At 42.1% G+C, this 21,566-nt stretch overlaps 1 protein-coding gene across 1 annotated transcript in view; it reads right to left on the minus strand.

The window, feature by feature from the left end:
- Positions 1–21,566, minus strand: part of LOC126298910 (uncharacterized) — a 163,794-nt gene that overhangs the window by 41,233 nt on the left and 100,995 nt on the right. Inside the window, exon 2 of the mRNA XM_049990453.1 lies at positions 8,223–8,291. Coding sequence (XP_049846410.1) covers positions 8,223–8,291 — 69 coding nt within the window. The remainder of the gene's footprint in view (positions 1–8,222; positions 8,292–21,566) is intronic.

A 21,566-nucleotide genomic window follows, 5' to 3' on the forward strand; every position in this document is an offset into this window, starting at 1 on the left:
GCCTCTATTAAATTAAAAGCGAACAAACTGTCAAAAATGTTGGACATTTTCCACATCGAGCTCCGTTTTCTATTGCTTGAACAATATTCTTCATATCCTTCTAACATGCATTTTTCGATATTTCACTAAAAGAACAGTATTCTAGAACCTAAAAAAATTATGGTTGATAAATCTGTATGTGCCATCCAAAGCGATAAGACGCCAAAAGAAATCGAAGCGAACTTAAGCACCAGTCTACTGATTTTCAGGTAAATTTTGCCCCCAGTGGCATGTAAAGTACTTCGGTATTTCTCATGTCATATGCTGCATTAACAATAATCACAATGCTGTTACCTACGTAATTATAGGAAACAAAATGCGATTTATAACAAATAAAGGATGAAGTGGGATCGATATCACAGTTTTGTTTTTACAGTGGGCGACGTTTACCACGGGACCACGAACACAATACAGTAACAGATCAGCTCAAGTGGAAAGCAACACTTCTTGTATAAACTTCGCATTTTACACTGATGCCAGTTCGTGAAGATGGCAGTTCTGTTGATTTTATTTCAGTGGTTACAGAATCAAATCGAATGTACGCATTGGGTAGCTGAGTGTGGATTTTACTGGCCGGTTGCACTGCGTGTAGCTTGGTGACTCCTTGCAACAGGCATGAACAGAATCTCTTCACTTCTGGTAACACCAAATGAAGAATGTACCGTTGCACCGTGGTTGCAAATCAACATTAAAAATGAGGTCTCTTCGTTACAGACTGGAGGATTACCGGTTTTTGTTCGATCATGACACAAGCTGAAGTCACGGCTTGTCGAAACTCTGCCACCAGTAAGCTTTCTTATTATAGAAAATTTATTTTATTCAATGAACCAATGATCCTGTAAGGCACAGGGTATTTATTACTTATTTTATTTTGCATAGCGCTGTACTTTACTACACTTTTCAGACATTGGCCTCTAACCAGCTCTCTAATAGAAGATTAAATTATTTTCTTGTTCCATTTTTAAAATGATGGCATTAACTTTTTATGTGCTACAGCCTTTTCCTGACATTACAACTACTACTCCGGAAACTGCAGCAGTTATTCCAGCGTAGAGGGTCGGCGCAACTTGCTCCACCCAACGTTCTGGAGTTTGAAGATGGTTCTTAAATAGAATCGAAACCGGTCAAGTCAATAAAAATAAAAAGTTGCGATCAAGACTGTTTTTATTCTTTAAATTTTAATCTTATAGATCGCAGATAATGTTTTCAAAAATTTTATATGTAAAAGTTTATGATTTTCTGTACCGTTGCAGTAGAACATCGATTTCCGACTCCCTTCATGTACATCAAGGTCATCAGAGGTGATGCACTACCTCGGACTGGACAATACTTCACACTGTTCGATTCAGCAACTTTTCTAGTAATCAAGCCATTTCAGGAAAAACAATCTTGTAGTTGTTACTATCACCATTCCTGTGAAGGGAAACCGTACTGGAAATGACTGAAGCCAGGATCCAGCAGACAAATATTTCACAATGGCCTCTTACTGTGACTGTTGCTAGCAACTCACTGAGCTATTCTAAGAGTCTTGTGTTGATAGTTTTCTTTATAGATACAGCTGCATGCTCTAATGACTGTTCTCGTGCAGACACCCGAGAATTATATCTTCCATTTAGTCCTAGATAACAGCTGTCTTTGGCAGGCGTCCGAAATCAGTGGTTGTCATAAATGTGTACCATAGTCTGGAAAGAATCTTTATAACACGACCATTTAGGACGGTACGCAGTGCATTACCCATCACCAAACATTTCAACAAAAGTTATAAATTGCGCTCTTGTGGCATGTTCCACACATTCACTAGGACCAACTACAACACCTCTATAATTATGAGCAACATAATCTTGAATAAGGTGTGGTTGACCATACGACTTTCGAGAATCACCAATGACTACACACCAAAGTTATCAGACGTCACAGTGTCGTACTGATGGCAACTTTGTTGTGGTCTTCAGTTCGAAGACTGATTTGATGCAGCTCTCTATTCTGCTCTGTCCTGTTCAAGCCTCTTCATCTCCAAATGGGTACTGCAACCTACATCCACTTTAATCCGCTTACTGTATTCATCTCCTCGTCTCTCTCTAAAATGTTATCTCCATTCCCTTCCCCCCCCCCCTCACCCCCACCCCCCGCCAATACCAAACTGACCATTACTATATGCCTCGGCACGTGTCCTATCAACCGACTCCTCTTTTAGTCAAATTTCTTCTCTCTCCAATGCTGTTCAGTATCTCACGCAATCTACCTATCTAATCTTCAGTATTTTTCTGTAGCGCCACTTTTCAAAAGCTTCTATTCTCTTCCTGTGTAAATTGTTTGTCGTCCCCGCCACACTTCCGTGCAAGGCTACATTTTAGATAAATAACTTCAGAAATGACTTCCTAACACTAAAATCTATACTTGAAAAAACAAATTCTCTTCTTCAGAAACGCTTGTCATCGCCAATCTAAACTTTATATCCTTTCTACTTCGGCCATCATCAGTTATCTTGCTGTCCATTTAGCAGCACTCACCTACTCCTTCTAGTCTCGCCTTTCCTACTCTAATTCCCTCAGCATCGCCGGATATAATTCGACTATATTCCATTACTCTTGTTTTGCTGATGGTAATGTTACATCCTCCTTTCAAGACACTGTCCATTCCGTTCAGCTGCTCTTCCAAATCCTTTGCTGTCTCTGACAGAATTACAATGTCGTCAACAAACCTCAAGGGTTTTATTTCTTCTCCCTGGACTTTAATTCCTTCTCCAAATTTTTCTTTGGTTTCTTTTCTGTTTGCTCAATGTACAGATTGAACAACATTATGGATAGGATAGAGCCCTGTCTCCACTCCCTTTTCAACCACAGCTTCAATTTCAAGTCCCTCAATTCTTGTAACTGCCATCTGCTTTCTGTACAAGCTAGCAACTTCAGCTGTTTTACTAATGTTTCTGAAACCGAGCTAGGTGGCGCAGTGGTTAGCACACTGGACTCGCATTCGGAGGGACGACGGTTCAATCCTGTCTCCGGCCATCCTGATTTAGGTTTTCCGTGATTTCCCCAAATCCTTTCAGGCAAATGCCGGGATGGTTCCTTTCAAAGGGCACGGCCGATTTCCTTCCCCGTCCTTCCCTAACCCGAGCTCTCGCTCCGGCTCTAATGACCTCGTTGTCGACGGGACGTTAAACACTAATCTCCTCCTCCTGATGTTTCTGAAGTTACTGCCTAATTTCGTTCATCATGCTGTACTTTCGACACTAAAACGCACTGTACGGTAGTGACAGAATACTAGGCTCTTACTTCGTAAGGCCATTTGAGATCAATGTCTAGTAATTATTTCTAGTTAATCTTTTGTTCCTCTAAGCCAGTGACAACAACTGTTGAAATTATTATCATTAGGGTTAAGCTCTTAAGGAAGGGGCTGACTCAATACTCTTGTTGAGAAATAATATTATCTGTGAATACCCAAAAGTTTTATTTCTTCCTGTACTTCCACTCCTGCTAGTGGGTTATCATCGATAGCAATATCTGCAGTACTCTGATAAACTGGCGCTGAAACATCCAATATATTCTCCCTGATTTCACTTTAATGCGTCGTAAATTTGTGGGTGCAACATTTCTAGCCACTGTCGATTACATAATTATTCTTGCAAACAACTGTGTTACACAGCAACTGAGTAGTTTTAGCTATTGAATTATGGTAGTGAGCTGCTGCGTTATAGAATTAAAGTTCAATTCTTCACATCGAATGGAACAGTTCGTGGTGTCACGGGAGCTGGATGTCCCAGTGACAGACGTTAGCAGGATGCGTAAAATGCGCGTTATCAGCCGAGGTCGTGCGGGCAGTAGTAAACAGCAGACTGCTGGCGCGCACACACGCACCCACGTTTTGAGCTACCAACGACCACTTCGTTAAACCTTACAAAGAAGCGTATATGAAATAATTAATTTAAAATCCAAGACCAGATTCGAACTGTAAAGAATATGTCGAACCAAAGGACTGCAGTCACCGGTCGACCGCATTGCATAATTAATGTCCTGGTAAATTTGATTTGCAGATATCACCATTAAAGTAATTTTCACCTACAGTCATCACTCACAATTGTTTCTATAACTGTGTAAGTAGATTCTTACGGTATAGTTTGCGTCTAATCTTCAAGTATCTGCCAATTCAGTTCTTTAACCATCCTCGTGACGCTCCCACGGGTCGAACAAACCTGTGACCATCCGTCCTCTTTATATCCGTTCAATGCTCCCTGTTAATCATATTTAATATTCTACCAGTGCACTGCAACCTGCCACCTGCTTTACCTTCGACTGAGATTATGTAATCATTCTATTAGATATCACTACAAATTGCTACACCCAGGAATTTGTATCTGTTTTTCGATTCCAGCTGTGACTGACTGATATTATTGTCGTAGGATATTACTTTTTTTCGTTTTGTGAAGTGCGTAATTTTACATTTATGTACATTTAAGGCAATATGCGAATCTTTGCACTACTTTGAAATCTTATCGAAATATGATTGAACATTTATGCGGTATTTTTAGACAGTACTTCAGTACAGATAACTGCATCAACTGCGAAATATATGAGGTTACTATTAAGATCGTCCACAGGATCATTAACATACAACATGGACATCAAGGGTCCCAGCAGACTTCCCTAGGGCACACCTGAACTAACGTATACATCTGTCGATGATTCTTCAGCCAAGATAACTCCGTCTTTATCAAAAAATTCTCATTCCAGTAGCAAATTCCGTTTGATACACACGTACGGCCGTGTTTCTGATAATAAGTGTAAGTGTAATATCGAATCGAAAGCTTTTCGGAAATAGAGGAACACTGCGCCTACCTAACTGCCTCGATCCATGGTTTTCCGGGTCCCATGTGAGAAACGACGAGTTGCACTTCACCATATCGACGTTTTCGGAATCCGTGCTGGTTGACATGGAGGAGGTCTTTCTGTTCCATATATCTCAGTTCGTCTGAGCTTAGGAATATGCTGAGATTCTGTAACCGTATGAGGACTACAGTGCACAGTTCGTGAAGCTGCCACTATTCAGCGCTGCAATGGCCGGAAAAGCCAAGATGCCAGTGGAGGGAGACTAAAAATTGCACAACAGCGCTGGCAAGAAATTATAAAAAATGTAAGGTGGGTATTATGGGAAATTTAAAAATGCAAGACGTCGGTGTAGGGGAAGTTTAAAAACCCAAGATGGTAGAACTGGCTCATTTGTGCTAAGTTTAAAATGGCGAAATTTTTTAAAAAATAATTGAAGATTTTTAGAACTATGTCCGAACTCTCATCCTGAGACTACTAGTCATGTTATAACAGTCAGGCACAGATCACAGAAGCGAGATTTAGATTTTTTTCGACAGAAGTAGCAGCCAGCAAAAGCTTCCAAACAGTAGATTGCCGAATTCAGAGGGCTAACAAGACATTGTAGGTTTAAGTGTTCTTGTGGACTATGTTACAGTGGTGCCATGTTATGTGATGTAATTATGCAGAATGTGTCAGACTCACGTATTCGTGTTACTGTTCTCAAACTGCCGGAACCTAATCTGAAAACAGTTCTGTCTATTGTGGGTTTTCAAACTATTGTGGACGCAACTGCAGTTGATTTTGGGGCTCCATACATTTGCAGTTTATTTTTAAACTCCATACAGTATACATCCGTTGTTCAAAATGAATGTGATAATCTGCATTGGAAGTGTTAAAGTGAATAGAAGTAGGTATCAGGCAAAAAGTAAACAAAGAGGCTTAAGTTACAGTCTCAGGATACATGACATGAACCACAGAATACTGCCAGGAAGTTTGCTCCTCAGTGCTTTTTAAATCGTGACCAAAAAGCTTATCCTTGCCGTGATATAAAATTTTTCCAGTGCAGAAAGAAAGGTAATTTTCAAACTGTGTGTTCACAAGGTGACGCATGCCAATACTGTGTGGGCACACGGTCGTGGCATAGCTATCAACAAGTGCATTCTTTCACTCTAAGGCCATTAAAGCCAGCACAAGCAAAGGCTTGCACTTCCACATCGTGGAACTCTTCTGCTGCAGTACACAGACAGGAGAACAATCTTTTTGTTCAGTTAAGAGTGGCTCGAAGGACAATTAAATTGCAGTTTCCCTTATTAATAGAGACACATATGAAAAGATAGGAAGCCCACAGCTACAGCAGCCTACTTCTGTTTTGCCTGCTTACAACAAATACGAAATCGCAGTACTTGACGTGTGCAATTTGCAATAACTTTCTATGAAGTTAAGAAATGTGTATGTTTCCATGTACTCAGTTCTAGAAACAGTGCAAACGTGTTCGGTTTCGATTTTTTGACCTGTTCAGCCTGTGCATAGAACACAATGTGTTACAGTGCCTCACACCAATGTTTCTGATTTGTGTAATAAGTACAAGGTCCTGTTTGAACCAGTTTTAGGAACGGCTAAAGATTTTGAAGAGCGCATTACTGATAAAGACAATGTGCAACTGTGATATTTTATCGTATGGCCTGTCTCCCAGGCCATACATGAGCAGGTTGCTCAGGAACTGCAAAGATGGAAAGACAAGGGCTTATCCAACCTGTTTCAGAAAATCAACGGGCATCGCCCTTGATAATTCTCAACAAGCCTTCAGGAGGTTTACACTGAAGAACCAAGGAAACTGGTACACTTGCCTAATATCGTGTAGGGCCCCTGCGAGCACGCAGAAGTGTTGCAACACGACGTGGCATGGACTCAACTAATGTCTGAAGTACAGCTGGAGGGAACTGACACCATGAATCCTGCAAAGCTATCCATAAAACCGTAAGAATACGAGGGAGTGGAGATCTCTTCTGAAGAGCACATTGCAAGGCATCCCAGATATGATCAATAATGTTCATGTCTGGGGAGTTTGGTGGCCAGCGGAAGTGTTTAAATCAGAAGAGTGTTCCTGGAGCCACTCTGTAGCAATTCTGGAAGTGTGGGGTGTCGCATTGTCCTGCTGGAACTGCCCAAGTCCGTCGGAGTGCACAATGGAAATGAATGGATGCAGGTGACCAGACAAGATGCTTATGTACGTGTCACCCATCAGACTCGTATCTAGACGTATCAGGGGTCGCACGTCACTCCAGCTACACTCGCCCTGCACCATTACAAAGCCGCCACCAGCTCGAACAGTCCCCCCCTGATATACAGGGTCCATGGATTCATGAGGTTGTCTCCATACCAGTACACCTCCATCCACTCGATACAGTTTGAAATGAGACTCGTTAGACCAGTCATTAACAGTCGAATGTCGGTGTTCACTGGCACAGGCGAGGCGTAAAACTTTGTGTCGTGCAGTCATCAAGGGTACACGACTGGGCCTTAGGCTCTGAGAGTCTATTTCGATGATGTTTCGTTGAGTGGTTCGAACGCTGACACTTGTTGAGGGCCCAGCACTGAAACCTACAGCAATTTGAGGAAGGGTTACAGTACTGTCACGTTGAACGATTCTCTTCAGTCGTCATGGGTCCCGTTCTTGCAGGATCCTTTTCCTGCCACAGCGATGTCGGATATTTGATATTTTACCATTTTCCTGATATTCACGGTACACTGGTGAAATGGTCGTACGGGAAAATCCCCACTTCATCGCTACCTCGGAGGTGCTGTGTCCCAGCGCTCGTGCGCCGACAATAACACCACGTTCAAACTCACTTAAATCTTGATAACTGCCATTGTAGCAGCAGAAACCGAGCTAACAACTACGCCAGAAACTTCTTGTCTTATATAGGCGTTGCCGACTTCAGGGCCGTATTCAACCTATTTACATATCCCTGCCTATTCCAGTTTATTTAGCACTTCAGTGTTTGTCTGTGTGCTGATTTTAAAGCAACTGTACATCCACAAACCCTCATGGATTCTTTTTCTTTCCCACGAGCGAAGGAATTAATGGATAGGTTGCAGAAGGAAGATCCTTTTCCGAAATTGATTTACGATAGGTATACTTACAGGACAAATGGTTCAAATGACTCTGAGCACTATGGGACTTAACATCTGTGGTCATCAGTCCCCTAGAACCTAACTAACCTAAGGATATCACACACATCCATGCCCGAAGCAGGATTCGAACCTGCGACCGTAGCGGTCACGAGGTTCCAGACTGAAGCGCCTAGAACCGCACAGCGACACCGGCCGGCTTTACAGGACAAGCCGTAGAAGCAATATTTTGTGATAAACACTCACCTAGATTTGTTCCAGTTTCAAAGGCTTCCGTTCGTAAGTGCATCAGCTCCTGCTGTTTTCCACCGGCTCCTGCAACAGGTAACAGCAAAGATATATCTTTGTACAAACTATTTGGACGGTATTATTGTCATGAGTCCTAGGCTTGCTGAAAATTTTGCAAATTTAGTCGGTTTGTTTCAAGTTCCTTCTGCGGCTGGCTTGAAGTGCAACACAGAAAAGTGCTCCTTCTTCCAAGAAGAACTTGACTATTTAGGACATACAATAAATGCACATGGAATTCATCCAGATTCTTCGTGCTTGTCGGCGATGAAAGATCTGCTGGTACCACATAACACTAAGGAGCTCCGAACTGCAATGGGGACATTTACGTATTACATCAAATTCATTTCTAATGCTCCGCAAATTACTGTACCGCTGAACCGGAAGCGGCAGAAAAATATTCCGTTTGTATGGTCTCAAGAACGTCAGGTCACAATTCAGCAATTAAAGTTTGAGTTATTGGGTTGTCGCTGTTTGATTCATTTTGATCCAGCTATACCTGTTGTGTTAGCTCTAGATGCACTTCTTTACAGAACTGGAGCTGGTTCAAATGGCCCTAAGCACTATGGGACTTGACTTCTGAGGTCATCAGTCCCCTAGAACTTAGAACTACTTAAACCTAACTAACCTAATGACATCACACACATCCATGCCCGAGGCAGGATACGAACCTGCGACCGTAGCGGTCGCGCGGTTCCAGTCTGTAGCGCCTAGAACCGCTCGGTCACCCTGGCCGGCCAGAACTGGAGCTGTGCTCTCCCATAGAATTGGTTCTTCTGATAGATGTAGTGCTTTTGCCTCTAAAACTCTTAACAAACCACAGAGTAATTACAGTCAGCTTGAAAAAGAAGCGCTCCACATTATCTATGATGTTACCAAGTTCCACCAGTATTTGTACCACCGGAAGTTTTATATGAATACAGATCATCATCCGTTAATGACCTTGTTCAATCCTTCCAAGTCCTTCTCATCTCAGACAGCGCAAAAATTGAAACGGTGGGAATTGATATTGTCCAGTTCTCAGTATGAGTTGATGTACAGGTCCACTGCCCAACATTCGAATGCTGATGTGCTGTCTTGGTTACCAGTCGGTAATGACACAGCGTTTCATTCATCTCAGGAATCTTTTTTCAAATCGATTCACACGAATTTGAAAGTCTTCAAAATTTTTCTATCGATTTTCAACGTATTGCCGCAGCATCTGCTGGTTACCCAGCTCTTCAAGTTGGTTCCCAATACGTGCGCCATGAGTAGTTGCGAAGTGTGAAAGAAATTCACCACCCAGTGGCGCGTATGTATTTTTAGCATCGTGACACGCTATCCGCGCGGTCAAGTGTTCTGCTGTTGCATGCGGAGAATGTAGATGCGCCTGTAGCGATTCCTCTTTTCCTGCAGCGGAAAGTTTTGTTTTTATTGGATCATGGTCAATGGGGCCTAGTTCACACGAATCAGCTCGCACGACGTCATCATACTTGACAGAGTTTGGACGCCCAGATTGAGCAAACGACCTCTCGCTTCAAAGTTCGTGCGGGACGTGAAACAGCTCCGCCGCAACGCTTTTTAGAGTGACAATGACCGTCCGGATCATGCGGATGCAGCTATATCGATTTCGCTGGTCCGTTCTGGAAAACTCAATGGTTGTTGGTAGGAAACGTAACAGCTCATTTTTCTTACGATTTGCAAGCAAATTTGGATGGCATGATTAACTGTTATATCATTAGGCAGGACCCATGCAACTAATTTCGTCTTTTGAGTTCTGTGACGTAGTTTTCAACAACTTCATGTGAAAATACTGCCTCGTTTATTTACAGTCAGAGCTTTTCATTTACGAACAACCGAATAACAAAAGATATCAAATATACTGTAATTATAATATTTGAAACCTATAACAACGCTGTTTATTATACTGCCAGCTTGCTATACTACTGGCTAACATAACAACATCTGATTAACTTGTAATTATTGCAGTTCACAAAACGAAACTAGATTAACAATGTACACAAAGTATTCATTTGCGTTGCTGTACTATATATTGAAATTCTGCTCATACCAAAAAAATAATGTACTCATATTTGGAACAGGAAACAGGCTAGTAATATTTGGGATCAGGTCGTTTCAGTGTAATGAACGAAAATGTATTCAGCATTGTTTGTTCGTATCATTTCCGTGTCATATTGCATGAAAACAAGAGATCTGTAATTGTCTTGGTATATTACTCAATTCATTTCATTTATAGCCATCGGGTGATAACATTTTTTGTAATTATCAACAAGTTCTGTAATTGTAATTACCGAATTTACTATACGCAACAATATGTAAATTTATAGAAAAAGCATACAAGACGCGCGAGAAATCGTGTGGGAAATCCAGTAGGATGTAAGATTTTGAGCAGCACTATGTGACGTAATAAATGGTACACCTGAAACAGTAACTGACTTTTCACGTCTTTTGAGAAGCATTGTGTCCTGTGACCCGTCTTGACTTAAGGAGGAGTAGTCATTTGCAGTAAAGCAGCGAAATGAAGAGAAGTTGTGGTCAACGTTTAGAATAAACTGAGTTACGCGCACCCAATTTTAAGAACATTTATTTCAGCTACTGTCAAAAAAAAGTAATATCTCGTGAAGACATTTATTTTGATTTTTTTTTCTTTTGACGACATTGAGCCCCAGCAACGCCGTCACACCGCATCATATACAGTAAATTTCCTTTTGTTTTCCCGGAGACATTCCCACAGCTCTGTCTTTTGTCTTTTGTCTTGAAGGTCTTCGCGATGTCAATGTCTCAGACAATGGACCATGGACCATAACTCACGTCATCGGATTTTCAATAGTTCTGTGCCACCAGCGGCATTCACCATGTGCCTACTGCACCTTTTTACCTTCAGTCTACAAGTGAAGCTGAACGGTTCGTTCAAAAGTCAGATGGAGAAATTCTGCTCCTACCACACACAGGACCAATCCGTAAGGATTTTCTTTTCCTCTTACCGCTCCATGCCACATGACGGGAAGTAGCCGGCAGAATTATTATATGGCCTTCGTCACCGTATCCGCGGCCGCCGCAGGAACAATCTGTTCTGCCAGGTCAGTCAAAGTTTCAAGAGCAGGATGCAGTTTTCTTTTGCATTTGTAAAGAAAAAGCGTCGAGAGCATGGCGTTGTTACAACGGCCGTAGGTCGTCGTTCTTACGTCGAGCAAGGTTCCACTGGGCTGCATCGGCGTCACCACGACCGTCTGCGGCGTGCTTCGAATTATGTCAGAGATTCTGCCACAGAATTTTTGTCCACAGACCCAGCACGTACCCGTGAAGGTCGACGCCCTGCCGCCGCCGCCGTCGCTAATGTCGCAGACGTCGACGTCCGTCCTTGTCTGTGATCGCGACGCCCCCGGAGACCATCACGCTATCCCAGAATATCTCCTTGCTGTTCGCCCGACCACAGCGTCTGCATCTCTGGATGAGGGCTCACACCCTGTGATTGGTTTTCGGCCAGTGTTCTCAGTGACTCACAAGGTGGATACCGGGTGTTCGGTCAGGGAGCTACCATCGGCTGCCGTTAAAATCCCTGTCTCCTCATCTGCATTCAGTCCTCACCCCGTTGTCGTCACGTGACACCGCCCTACTCGACGACGATGCTGAGGATTACGGGGAAGGAATGTAGAGTCGTCTGAAGAGCAAGGTGGCAAGTTGAGGTTGGTACCTCGCAACGCAACCTCAAGAGAAGATAGTCGCTGCAAGCCACAACGACGAATGAGTGACTCTGGCATAGCCACGGCCAGAAACGTTTCGCTAGTCACCGCAGCTGCTCTTCTACGAGTACGTACAGCCGAATACAGTACCGCTCGACCAGTCCGTGGTAATCGACAAAGATGACACCATCGTCTTCCAGTAGGCCAGCTGTGTGATCAGTGTACTGGGCAGAACTCTACGTGAAAGTTATTGTTAAATGTACTCTGAGTGCGGAACTTGTATTTTGTCACTACCAAGTTATACGTTGATTTTCAGAGACAGTTGTAAATACTCATGACAGTCTTGAGGAAATGTATTGACAAAGTTACGTAATTCTCCTTATCCGTGTTATAAGAAAGTGAACTAATACACTGAGGAGCCAAAGAAACTCGTACACCTGCCTAATATCGTGTAGGGTCCCCGCGAGCACGCAGAAATGCCGCAACACGACGTGGCATGGACTAGACTAATGTCTGAAGTACTGCTGGAGGGAACTGACACCATGAATCCTGCAGGGCTATCCATAAATCAGTAAGAATACGAGAGAGTCGAAATCTCTTCTGAACAGCACGTTGCAAAGCATCCCAGATACGCTCAATAATGTTCATGTCTTGGGAGTTTGGTGGCCAGTGGAAGTGTCTAAATCAGAAGAGTGTTCCTGGAGCCACTCTGTAGCAATTCTGGAAGTGTGGAGTGTCGCATTGTCCTGCTGGAATTGCCCAAGTCCGTCAGAGTGCACAATGGACATGAATGGATGCAGGTGACCAGGTAAAATGCTTACGTACGTGTCACCTGTCAGACTCGTATCTAGACGTATCAGGGGTCCTATATCACTCCAACTGCACTCGCCCCGCATCACTACGAAGCCGCCACCAGCTCGAACAGTCCCCTCCTGACATGCAGGGTCCATGGATTCATGAGGTTGTCTCCATTCCTGTACACCTCCATCCACTCGATGCAGTTTGAAACGAGACTCGTTCGATCAGGCCACATGTTTCCAGTCATTAACAGTCGTATGTCGGTGTTGATGGGCCGATGCGAGACGTAAAACTTTGTGTCGTGCAGTCATTAAGGGTACACGACTGGGCCTTCGGCTCCGAAAGCCCATATCGGTGACGTTTCGTTGAATGGTTCGCGTGCTAACACTTGTTGATGGCCCAGCGTTGAAATCTGCAACAATTTGCGGAAGGGTTGCACTTTTATCACATTGAACGATTCTCTTCAGTCGTCGTCGGTCCCGTCCTTGCAGGATCTTTTTTCGGCCGCAGCGATGTCGGAGATTTGATGTTTTACCATATTCCTGATAGTCACGGTACTCTCGTAAAATGGTCGTACGGGAAAATCCCCACTTCATCGCTACCTCGGAGGTGCTGAGTCCCATCGCTCGTACGCCAACTATAACACCACGCTCAAACTCACTTAAATCTTGATAACCTGTCATTGTAGCAACAGTAACCGAGCTAACAACTGCGCCATACACTTGTTGTCTTATATAGGCGTTGCCGACCGCAGCACCGTATTCGGCCTGTTTACATATCTCTGTATTTGAATAGGTATGTCTAGAGCAGTTTCTTTGGCGCTTCAGTGTGTTTTGTGTGTTGTAGTACCTTCTCGGTGTCTTCTCGGAGCGAAGTAAAGAACCCATCATTGTATCGACGAGTGTATTTTCATCCACTACAACATTTACTTTGTACGTGAATTGTGCAATGAAGAGTGTAGCACCGATATGGAACTTTAGTCATTAAGTGCAGCTTGACATGTCATTTTTACCAATAGTGCTATTATGCAAGCCACGTGCATTTTGTTTCAATGCTACAGAATAGCTAGGTTCCGGCGATAGTGCAATTTGTGGTTCGTGCTCAAAATCTTACACATTTTGAGAAATAATTTTCTTTTGGCGCAACATCGAATTCTTGTTCACTATCAGAGATCTGTAATTACACATACATATTGTAATATGCAACCTACATGTGTTTTGCACTCGAAATCTTCACTTATTTGACGAATAAATCTATTTTGATGCACAGATCGAATTTTCGAGTTTTCAAACTTTCATCTCTGTGTGGATGCTTATACCGTCGTTGTCTTTGTCCATGTTGTATTATATGCAAACATTTCGTACTTCGTGAATTATAAAGTTATTCTTGCGTATTACGAAAATTCAGTTGTGGCATACTGTATTTAACAGTCTATTGTAATTGAAATATAGAATATAATTCACTACGAATTTTCAGAGAAAATGCTTTAATGTCCAATACTCATCATCATCATCATTTAAGGCTGATTATGCCTTTCAGCGTTCAGTCGGGAGCATAGCCCCCTTATAAAATTCCTCCATGATCCCCTATTCAGTGCTAACATTAGTGCCTCTTCTGATGTTAAACCTATTACTTCAAACCGAATCCAGGTACCTTCTCCTTGGTCTGCCACGACTCCTCCTACCCTCTACTGCTGAACCCATAAGTCTCTTGGGTAACCTTGCTTCTCTCATGCGTGTAAGATGACCCCACCATCTAAGCCTGTTCGCCCTGACTGCTACATCTATAGAGTTCATTCCCAGTTTTTCTTTGATTTCCTCATTGTGGACACCCTCCTGCCATTGCTCCCATCTACTAGTACCTGCAATCATCCTAGCTACTTTCATATCCGTAACCTCATCCTTGTTGATAAGGTAACCTGAATCCACCCAGCTTTCGCTCCCATGCAACAAAGTTGGTCGAAAGATTAAACGGTGCACAGATACCTTAGTCTTGGTACTGACTGCCTTCTTGCAGAAGAGAGTAGATCGTAGCTGAGCGCTCACTGCATTAGCTTTGCTACACCTCGCTTCCAGTTTTTTCACTATGTTGCCATCATGTGAGAATATGCATCCTAAGTACTTGAAACCGTCCACCTGTTCTAACTTTGTTCCTCCTATTTGGCACTCAATCCGTTTATATTTCTTTCCCACTGACATTACTTTCGTTTCGGAGATGCTAATCTTCATACCATCTACATGTACATCTACATGACTACTCTGCAATTCACATTTAAGTGCTTGGCAGAGGGTTCATCGAACCACAATCATACTATCTCTCTACCATTCCACTCCCTAACAGCGCGCGGGAAAAACGAACACCTAAACCTTTCTGTTCGAGCTCTGATTTCTCGTATTTTATTTTGAGATCATTCCTACCTATGTAGGTTGGGCTCAACAAAATATTTTCGCATTCGGAAGAGAAAGTTGGTGACTGAAATTTCGTAAAAAGATCTCGTCGCGACGAAAAACGTCTTTCCTAGTCCTTACATTTCTGATCTAGCTCTGAAATATTACTTTGCAAACTTTCAATCGAATCTGCCATCACAACTAAGTCATCCGCATATACAAGACTGCTTATTTTGTGTTCACATATCTTAATCTCACCCAGCCAGTCTATTGTTTTCAGCATATGATCCATAAATAATATGAACAACAGTGGAGACAGGTTGCAGCCTTGTCTTACCCCTGAAACTACTCTACACCATGAACTCAGTTTACCGTCAACTCTAACTTCTGCCTGACTATCCGTGTAAAGAAAGACCTTTAATTGCTTGCAAAATTTTGCCTCCTATTCCATAATCTCGTAGAACAGATAATAACTTCCTCCTAGGAACCAGGTCATATGCCTTTTCTAGGTCTATAAAGCATAGATACAATTTCCTGTTCCACTCATAACACTTCTCCATTATTTGCCGTAAGCTAAAGATCTGGTCCTGACAACCTCTGCCCAATACTCGAAAATTAAAATTAAAATTTAAAAAATTTAATTAAAAATTTTAAAAATCAAACAAAATACTCACACCCTAACAATTTCAGAAAGTTACAAATTACTTGGCACAAAAATTACTGCAATATTTATTAGTATTTCGTGGGATATTCTCTTGATTTAATCACTGTCTAGACTCTGCGTTGCATCGAGTGCACCAAAAGTCGAAGATCTTCCGGTTTGAACTACGAATTGACTGGCGATGACCTATAGGTGCTCCCTCTTATTACTGGTATTCCGTCCTGAAACCATGCTGTGCCTTGACCACAAGTTCTCAATTGGGTCCAGCTCGGGACTGTCACCAGACCAGCGCAGCACACAAATTTGATGGTCATCAAGCCATTTCTTACTGATCTTTGTGATATGACACGGTGCACTGTCTTGCTGAAAGATGCACTGATGGCTGTTTACCTTTAAACAAATCGTGGATAAAGGGCAGCAATTTCAACATTAAGATTTCGTCTTGGTACTTTTTTGCATTAATGTTGCCCAATAACACTGCCAGACGTCCAGTGACTTGACTTGTCATGCAGCTCCACACCATGACACTACTGAGGTGCTTCATAGTGACAGTGGTTCACATAAGTGGACTTCAGAGAAAGACGGTAGATTCTACGACAGTCTTAATCAGTAAATATTGTTTTTCTCTCGATTCTTGGAGCAGTTTTGATTGACTCACTTTCTTCATACCGATTGCAGTCTTTTCTCACACCAGACTTGGTAGCGCCCCAGCCCAAGATTTTTACTATTTCTGCACGCGTGTAACCTTCTTGAAGGAGTGTTACTGCCTTAATCCATTTACCTGGTAACCAGTCAGCACCCTGCTGTGAAGGAGACGTCATTTTCAACCCTTCAAATGTCCCAATTCAGCTCATACTAAAGAAATCTTACGTTTCAGCAACAACAGTGTATTGCTACTACTGGACTTTCGACAATGATCTAAACGCTTTTTCTCACTGGATTAAGCAATAGTAACACGCTTCCATTGATTAATTGGTTGGAACAGAAAAAGTTGCAAACAGCTGCACAAGCAGTGAATTTTTTTGTCGTTGGCAGTCAAGTGTATTTTTTTCATTTTTAATAAAAAATATAACGTTACATTCTCTAAAAATGATAAATATTCAGTAGGACATAGCGCAAACAAAAAAATAAAAGCACAATTTATTAACTCTGAATACCAAAACTAACTTACATCCCGTGATGTTAAAATGAATGAACATTTCAATAAAGTGTCCGGAATTAATGCTACTACCGTATGTAGTTTACGTGATATAACACATTAACAATCTCGTCAAAACGCGCTATTTTTAGTATGGTTTGTTGTGCTAAAGTGTCATAAAACGTGATGTCGGTGTACAGAACACCAGTGGAACACAAAAAAAAGTGTTTGTCACACAATAATGTCAGTTATATTATTCTGGCGAAGAACATGATGCATTCCCTTCTTGTTCTTGTTCTTCTTCTTCTTTTTATTATTATTATTATTATTATTATTCCCATAAAACGGTGCTTGATGACGTGAAGCGTTACTGAAAAAGTTATGAACAACGTCAGCTGTGAAAAGCTCAATCTACGAGGGGCGTTCAATAACTAACGCAACAATTTTTTTTCTCGGTCAATTTCGGTAATAAAAAGAATGCGGAATGTGGAATATTTACGCTTTAGCCCTTATAGCTTCATGAAGATCCGACAGGCGGCGGCGCTATATGTAGCCTTCAAATTGGCCTCTGTAACAGAGGTGCCTTCCAAGCAGAAAGCTGTCATTGAGTTTCTTTAGGCGAAAAACCAGAGCATCGCAGATAGTCATAGTCGCAAGCAGTGAACAAAAGCACGGTGAGTCGTTCGAGTGAGGCGTTTATCATCATCGCAACAAGGTCGCTCAAACCTGTCCGATCTCCCGCTTGCCGGCCTGCCGCACACAGCTGTGACTCCTGGAATGTTGGAACGGGCGGACACTCTCATTCGATGTGGTCGACTGATCACAATCAAACACCTCGCTGCTCAACTGGACATATCTGTTGGTAGTGCTGACACACTCGTCTACCAATTGGGGTAATCAGAGGTTTGGGCCAGCTGGGTTCGTTGCCGCCTAACAAAAGACCATGAGGAGCAACAAACGACCATCTGTGCGGAATTGCTTCTGCATTACGAGGCTGTTCGTGACAATTTTTGTCGAAAATCGTCACAGGCCATGAAACGTCTGTCCGTCACTTCGAACCGAAATCAAAATGGGAATCTATGGAGTGGCTTCACTCCACCTCTCCTCCGAAGAAAAAGTTCAAAGCCGCACCCCCAGCGGGTAAAGTCATGGTGATGGTCTTCTGGGGCTCTGAAGGGGTTATCCTGTTTGATGTCTTGCCCAATAGAGTAACGATTAACTATGAAGTGTACTGTGTTATCCTCAGGAAATTGAAGAAACGACTTCAGAGTGTTAGACGCCACAAAAATCCAAACAAAATTCTCCTTCTCCATGACAATGCAAGGCCTCACACGTGTATGCGCACTCGAGAGGAGTTCACAAAACTACAATGGACTGTTCTTCCTCATTCCCACTACAGCCCGTATCTCGCATCTTCCGACGTCATTTGTTTGGCCCTATGAACGATGTACTCCGCGGGAAGCAGTACGATGATAATGGGGAGGTTATTGATGCAGCAAGACTTTGGCTCCGACGTCGACCAGCAGAATGGCACCATGAGCGCGTAGAGGTCACCACAGAAAGGTGGCGGAGAGCCATCGCATTGAACGGAGAGTATGTTAAAAAACAGTTTGTAGTTCGGATACTTTTGAATATGGCGCCTTTTTAAGTAGTTTACGAGAAGCTTACATATTTTTTTTTATAAATAGCAGAGGTCGTTTGGAATCTTTTGAATATGGCGCGAAATTCAGGTCGTTTGGATACTTTTTTGAACATAACGTCACTTTATACAAAATTCGTATGACGCTTACCTACTTTTCATAAATAATTGTGTACTCCTTTGAATATGGCGCAACATTAAAATCACTCTGATACTTTTGAACATGATGTCATCTTGGATTGCAATGTAGGTAGACTTGCAAAGCGTAAGTGGGCTGGTTCCAGCATCTTGGAGTTTTTAAAATTTCCCGACTTTTTGTACTTAGTACGTTCATGCTAGTTCCGTCATCTTGGATTTTTGAAGTTTCGCACCAACGTCATCTTGCTTTTTTTTAAAGTGCCAACTTTGACATATTGTCTGATCATCTGCATCCATTCATGTCCATTATGCATTCCGACGGACGTGGGCAATTCCAGGAGGACAATGCGACACCCCATACATACAGAATTGCTACAGAGTGGCTCCAGGAACACTCTTCTTAGTTTGAACACTTTCGCTGGCCACCAAACTCCCCAGACATGAACATTATTGAGCATATCTGAGATGCCTTGCAACATGTTGTTCAGAAGAGATCTCCACCCCCCTCGTAGTCTTACGGATTTATGGACAGCCCTGCAGGATTCACGGTAATGTAATGCAAGTAATGTAATGCACAAAAATACACAAGAAGCAACTGATTTCAACTTATTTGAACTAATTTCGCAAGATTCTCATTACAGAGTTGTTCTACACTCTTACGTTTGTTTATCATTACATTAACAAAATTACTTGACCTTCTAATTTCATCTGTATGTGGGTCTGAATTCATATACATTTTTGCAGATTCGTGAAACTTGTTGATATTGATGAATGGACTGCTCATGATTGTACTATGATGACTAACACGAGCTTTACATGGTCAGAAAGCCAGACAAAACTTACAAAGAGGACCTTTAACTGCTTTATAACAATAATCCGACCACGGAATAACTTAATGACAGCATTTCCAATGGAAATCCTCTCATTATGCCATCCATGTCATTCTTGAAATTGTAATTTTTGTTAGGTTGCCATAGATTCAGTAAATCTTATACTTTAGGAAATTATCAATCCATTTTTTTAGCGTAAGGTCTGACATCGGAAACACTGTCCAGGTGACTACTATCGTATTCAAAAAGCACTTCAAGGCAGCAGAAGTACTGACTCGTTCTGTATTTCCTCCACCAGTACAATTACTGAGATCTGTAGTAAAGATATTTGAGCTACAATTTTCTTCTGATATTTTATCGCAGGTAGGGTATTTTTCGATTCCATCTCTTTCATTTTAAGTTTTCATTCATTTATGAGGTACAAAAAACTTTGGAATATAATTTTTCACTCTGTTTAATATGTTTCGACCTCAAAATGCACTAAGTTCTAAGTAAACCACATTCATTCTCAGACTGCTCACTTACAACTCGTTGTTCTGTGGAAAAATTGAGAGAACTTCGTTCACTGCCGACGAAACACGCACGCAGGACCGAACAGCTAAGTTTTGTGATACACATTACAGAGCCGTTCCTGCTCAAATGTGGAGCTTCTTTGCAGTGGTGATTATGCAGTTAATTCGATGAAGGCTGTTGTCCAACAGTTAGTCAATGAGTGCTACCCGTTGTTAGGTCGAGTATGTTGGTAATAATAGTCCCAATGACGACGACTTTCTATTTCTAACGATAAATACCGATCAGCAGTCACAACTCTTCAGTAAACGAAAACTAATATAACACTATAAGCCACATTCAACAACTGTCTGATAGTTTTTACCCGCTATTTGAATACTTGCAGAGTAGCATAAGCTTTTCTCGACCATGTTTCGTCGTGCAGCTGGTTTGTTACACTAACAGCCATTTGAGGTCTATGAAGTCGTGCGATCCCACTGGCGTGGTACCTGAGGGGGAGCCTTCTTCATCGCCTTTGAAAGGAACATTTCCGATACGGAACTCTCACCATAGATGCACTTCGGGTCCGCACACGCATGTAATAGTTTCGGCAGTCAATGGAATTGGCAGTTCCTCTTCATATTATCTTAGCTTACAAGTAATTCCGTGTTTGTTGACATATAATATTTCTTTCCTAATGCACGAATTGTTCCAAAAGTTCTAAAATCCCGAATATCCTTTCTGTACAAATGTGAATTAGATTTTGTATTTTTTGTCTTACAGATACCGTACAGAACTGAATTTTTTAAGTTTGTAATTTTTAAGATTTTACTTCATTTTTTGCCTTTTTATGTTTAACGTCCATTTAATCATTGCTGATTCCCTACTCACCTTCGCGAATATTCGTTCCAGATGTGAATGTGATGAAATAACAGCAGTGTGTTGAAATAACAGCAGGAGAGGTCAATCAGACCTGCGTCCGGCCATCCTGATTTAGGTTTCCCGTGATTTCCCTAAATTGCTTGAGACAAGTAACGGGATGGTTCCTTTAAAGGGACATGGTGACGTCCTTCCCCTTCCTTCCCTAATCCGATGGGACCGATGAACACGCTGTTTGGTCCCCTCCCCACAACTCAATCAACCAACCAGATCAATCACTTTTTTTTCGGATGTAAACTGCGCGCAAACCAGGAAACTGAATTCATACAAATGGTTCAAATCGCTCTGAGCACTATGGGACTCAACTGCTGTGGTCATCAGTCCCCTAGAACTTAGAACTACTTAAACCTAACTAACCTAAGGACATCACACACATCCATGCCCGAGGCAGGATTCGAACCTGCGACCGTAGCAGTCGCACGGTTCCGGACTGCGCGCCTAGAACCGCGAGACCACCGCGGCCGGCTGAATTCATACAACAGTTAAATCACATCTCATCGACCATTACTAATATAGCATTGCCCCTTCATGAAAGTAATTACCAGTTCTAAAACTAATTATGAAATTTTTAAATAACTGTAACATTACTCTGTAAAATTCCAA

The sequence above is a fragment of the Schistocerca gregaria genome, chromosome X (assembly GCF_023897955.1).
Source record: "Schistocerca gregaria isolate iqSchGreg1 chromosome X, iqSchGreg1.2, whole genome shotgun sequence".
In the NCBI taxonomy this organism is placed as follows: domain Eukaryota; kingdom Metazoa; phylum Arthropoda; class Insecta; order Orthoptera; family Acrididae; genus Schistocerca; species Schistocerca gregaria.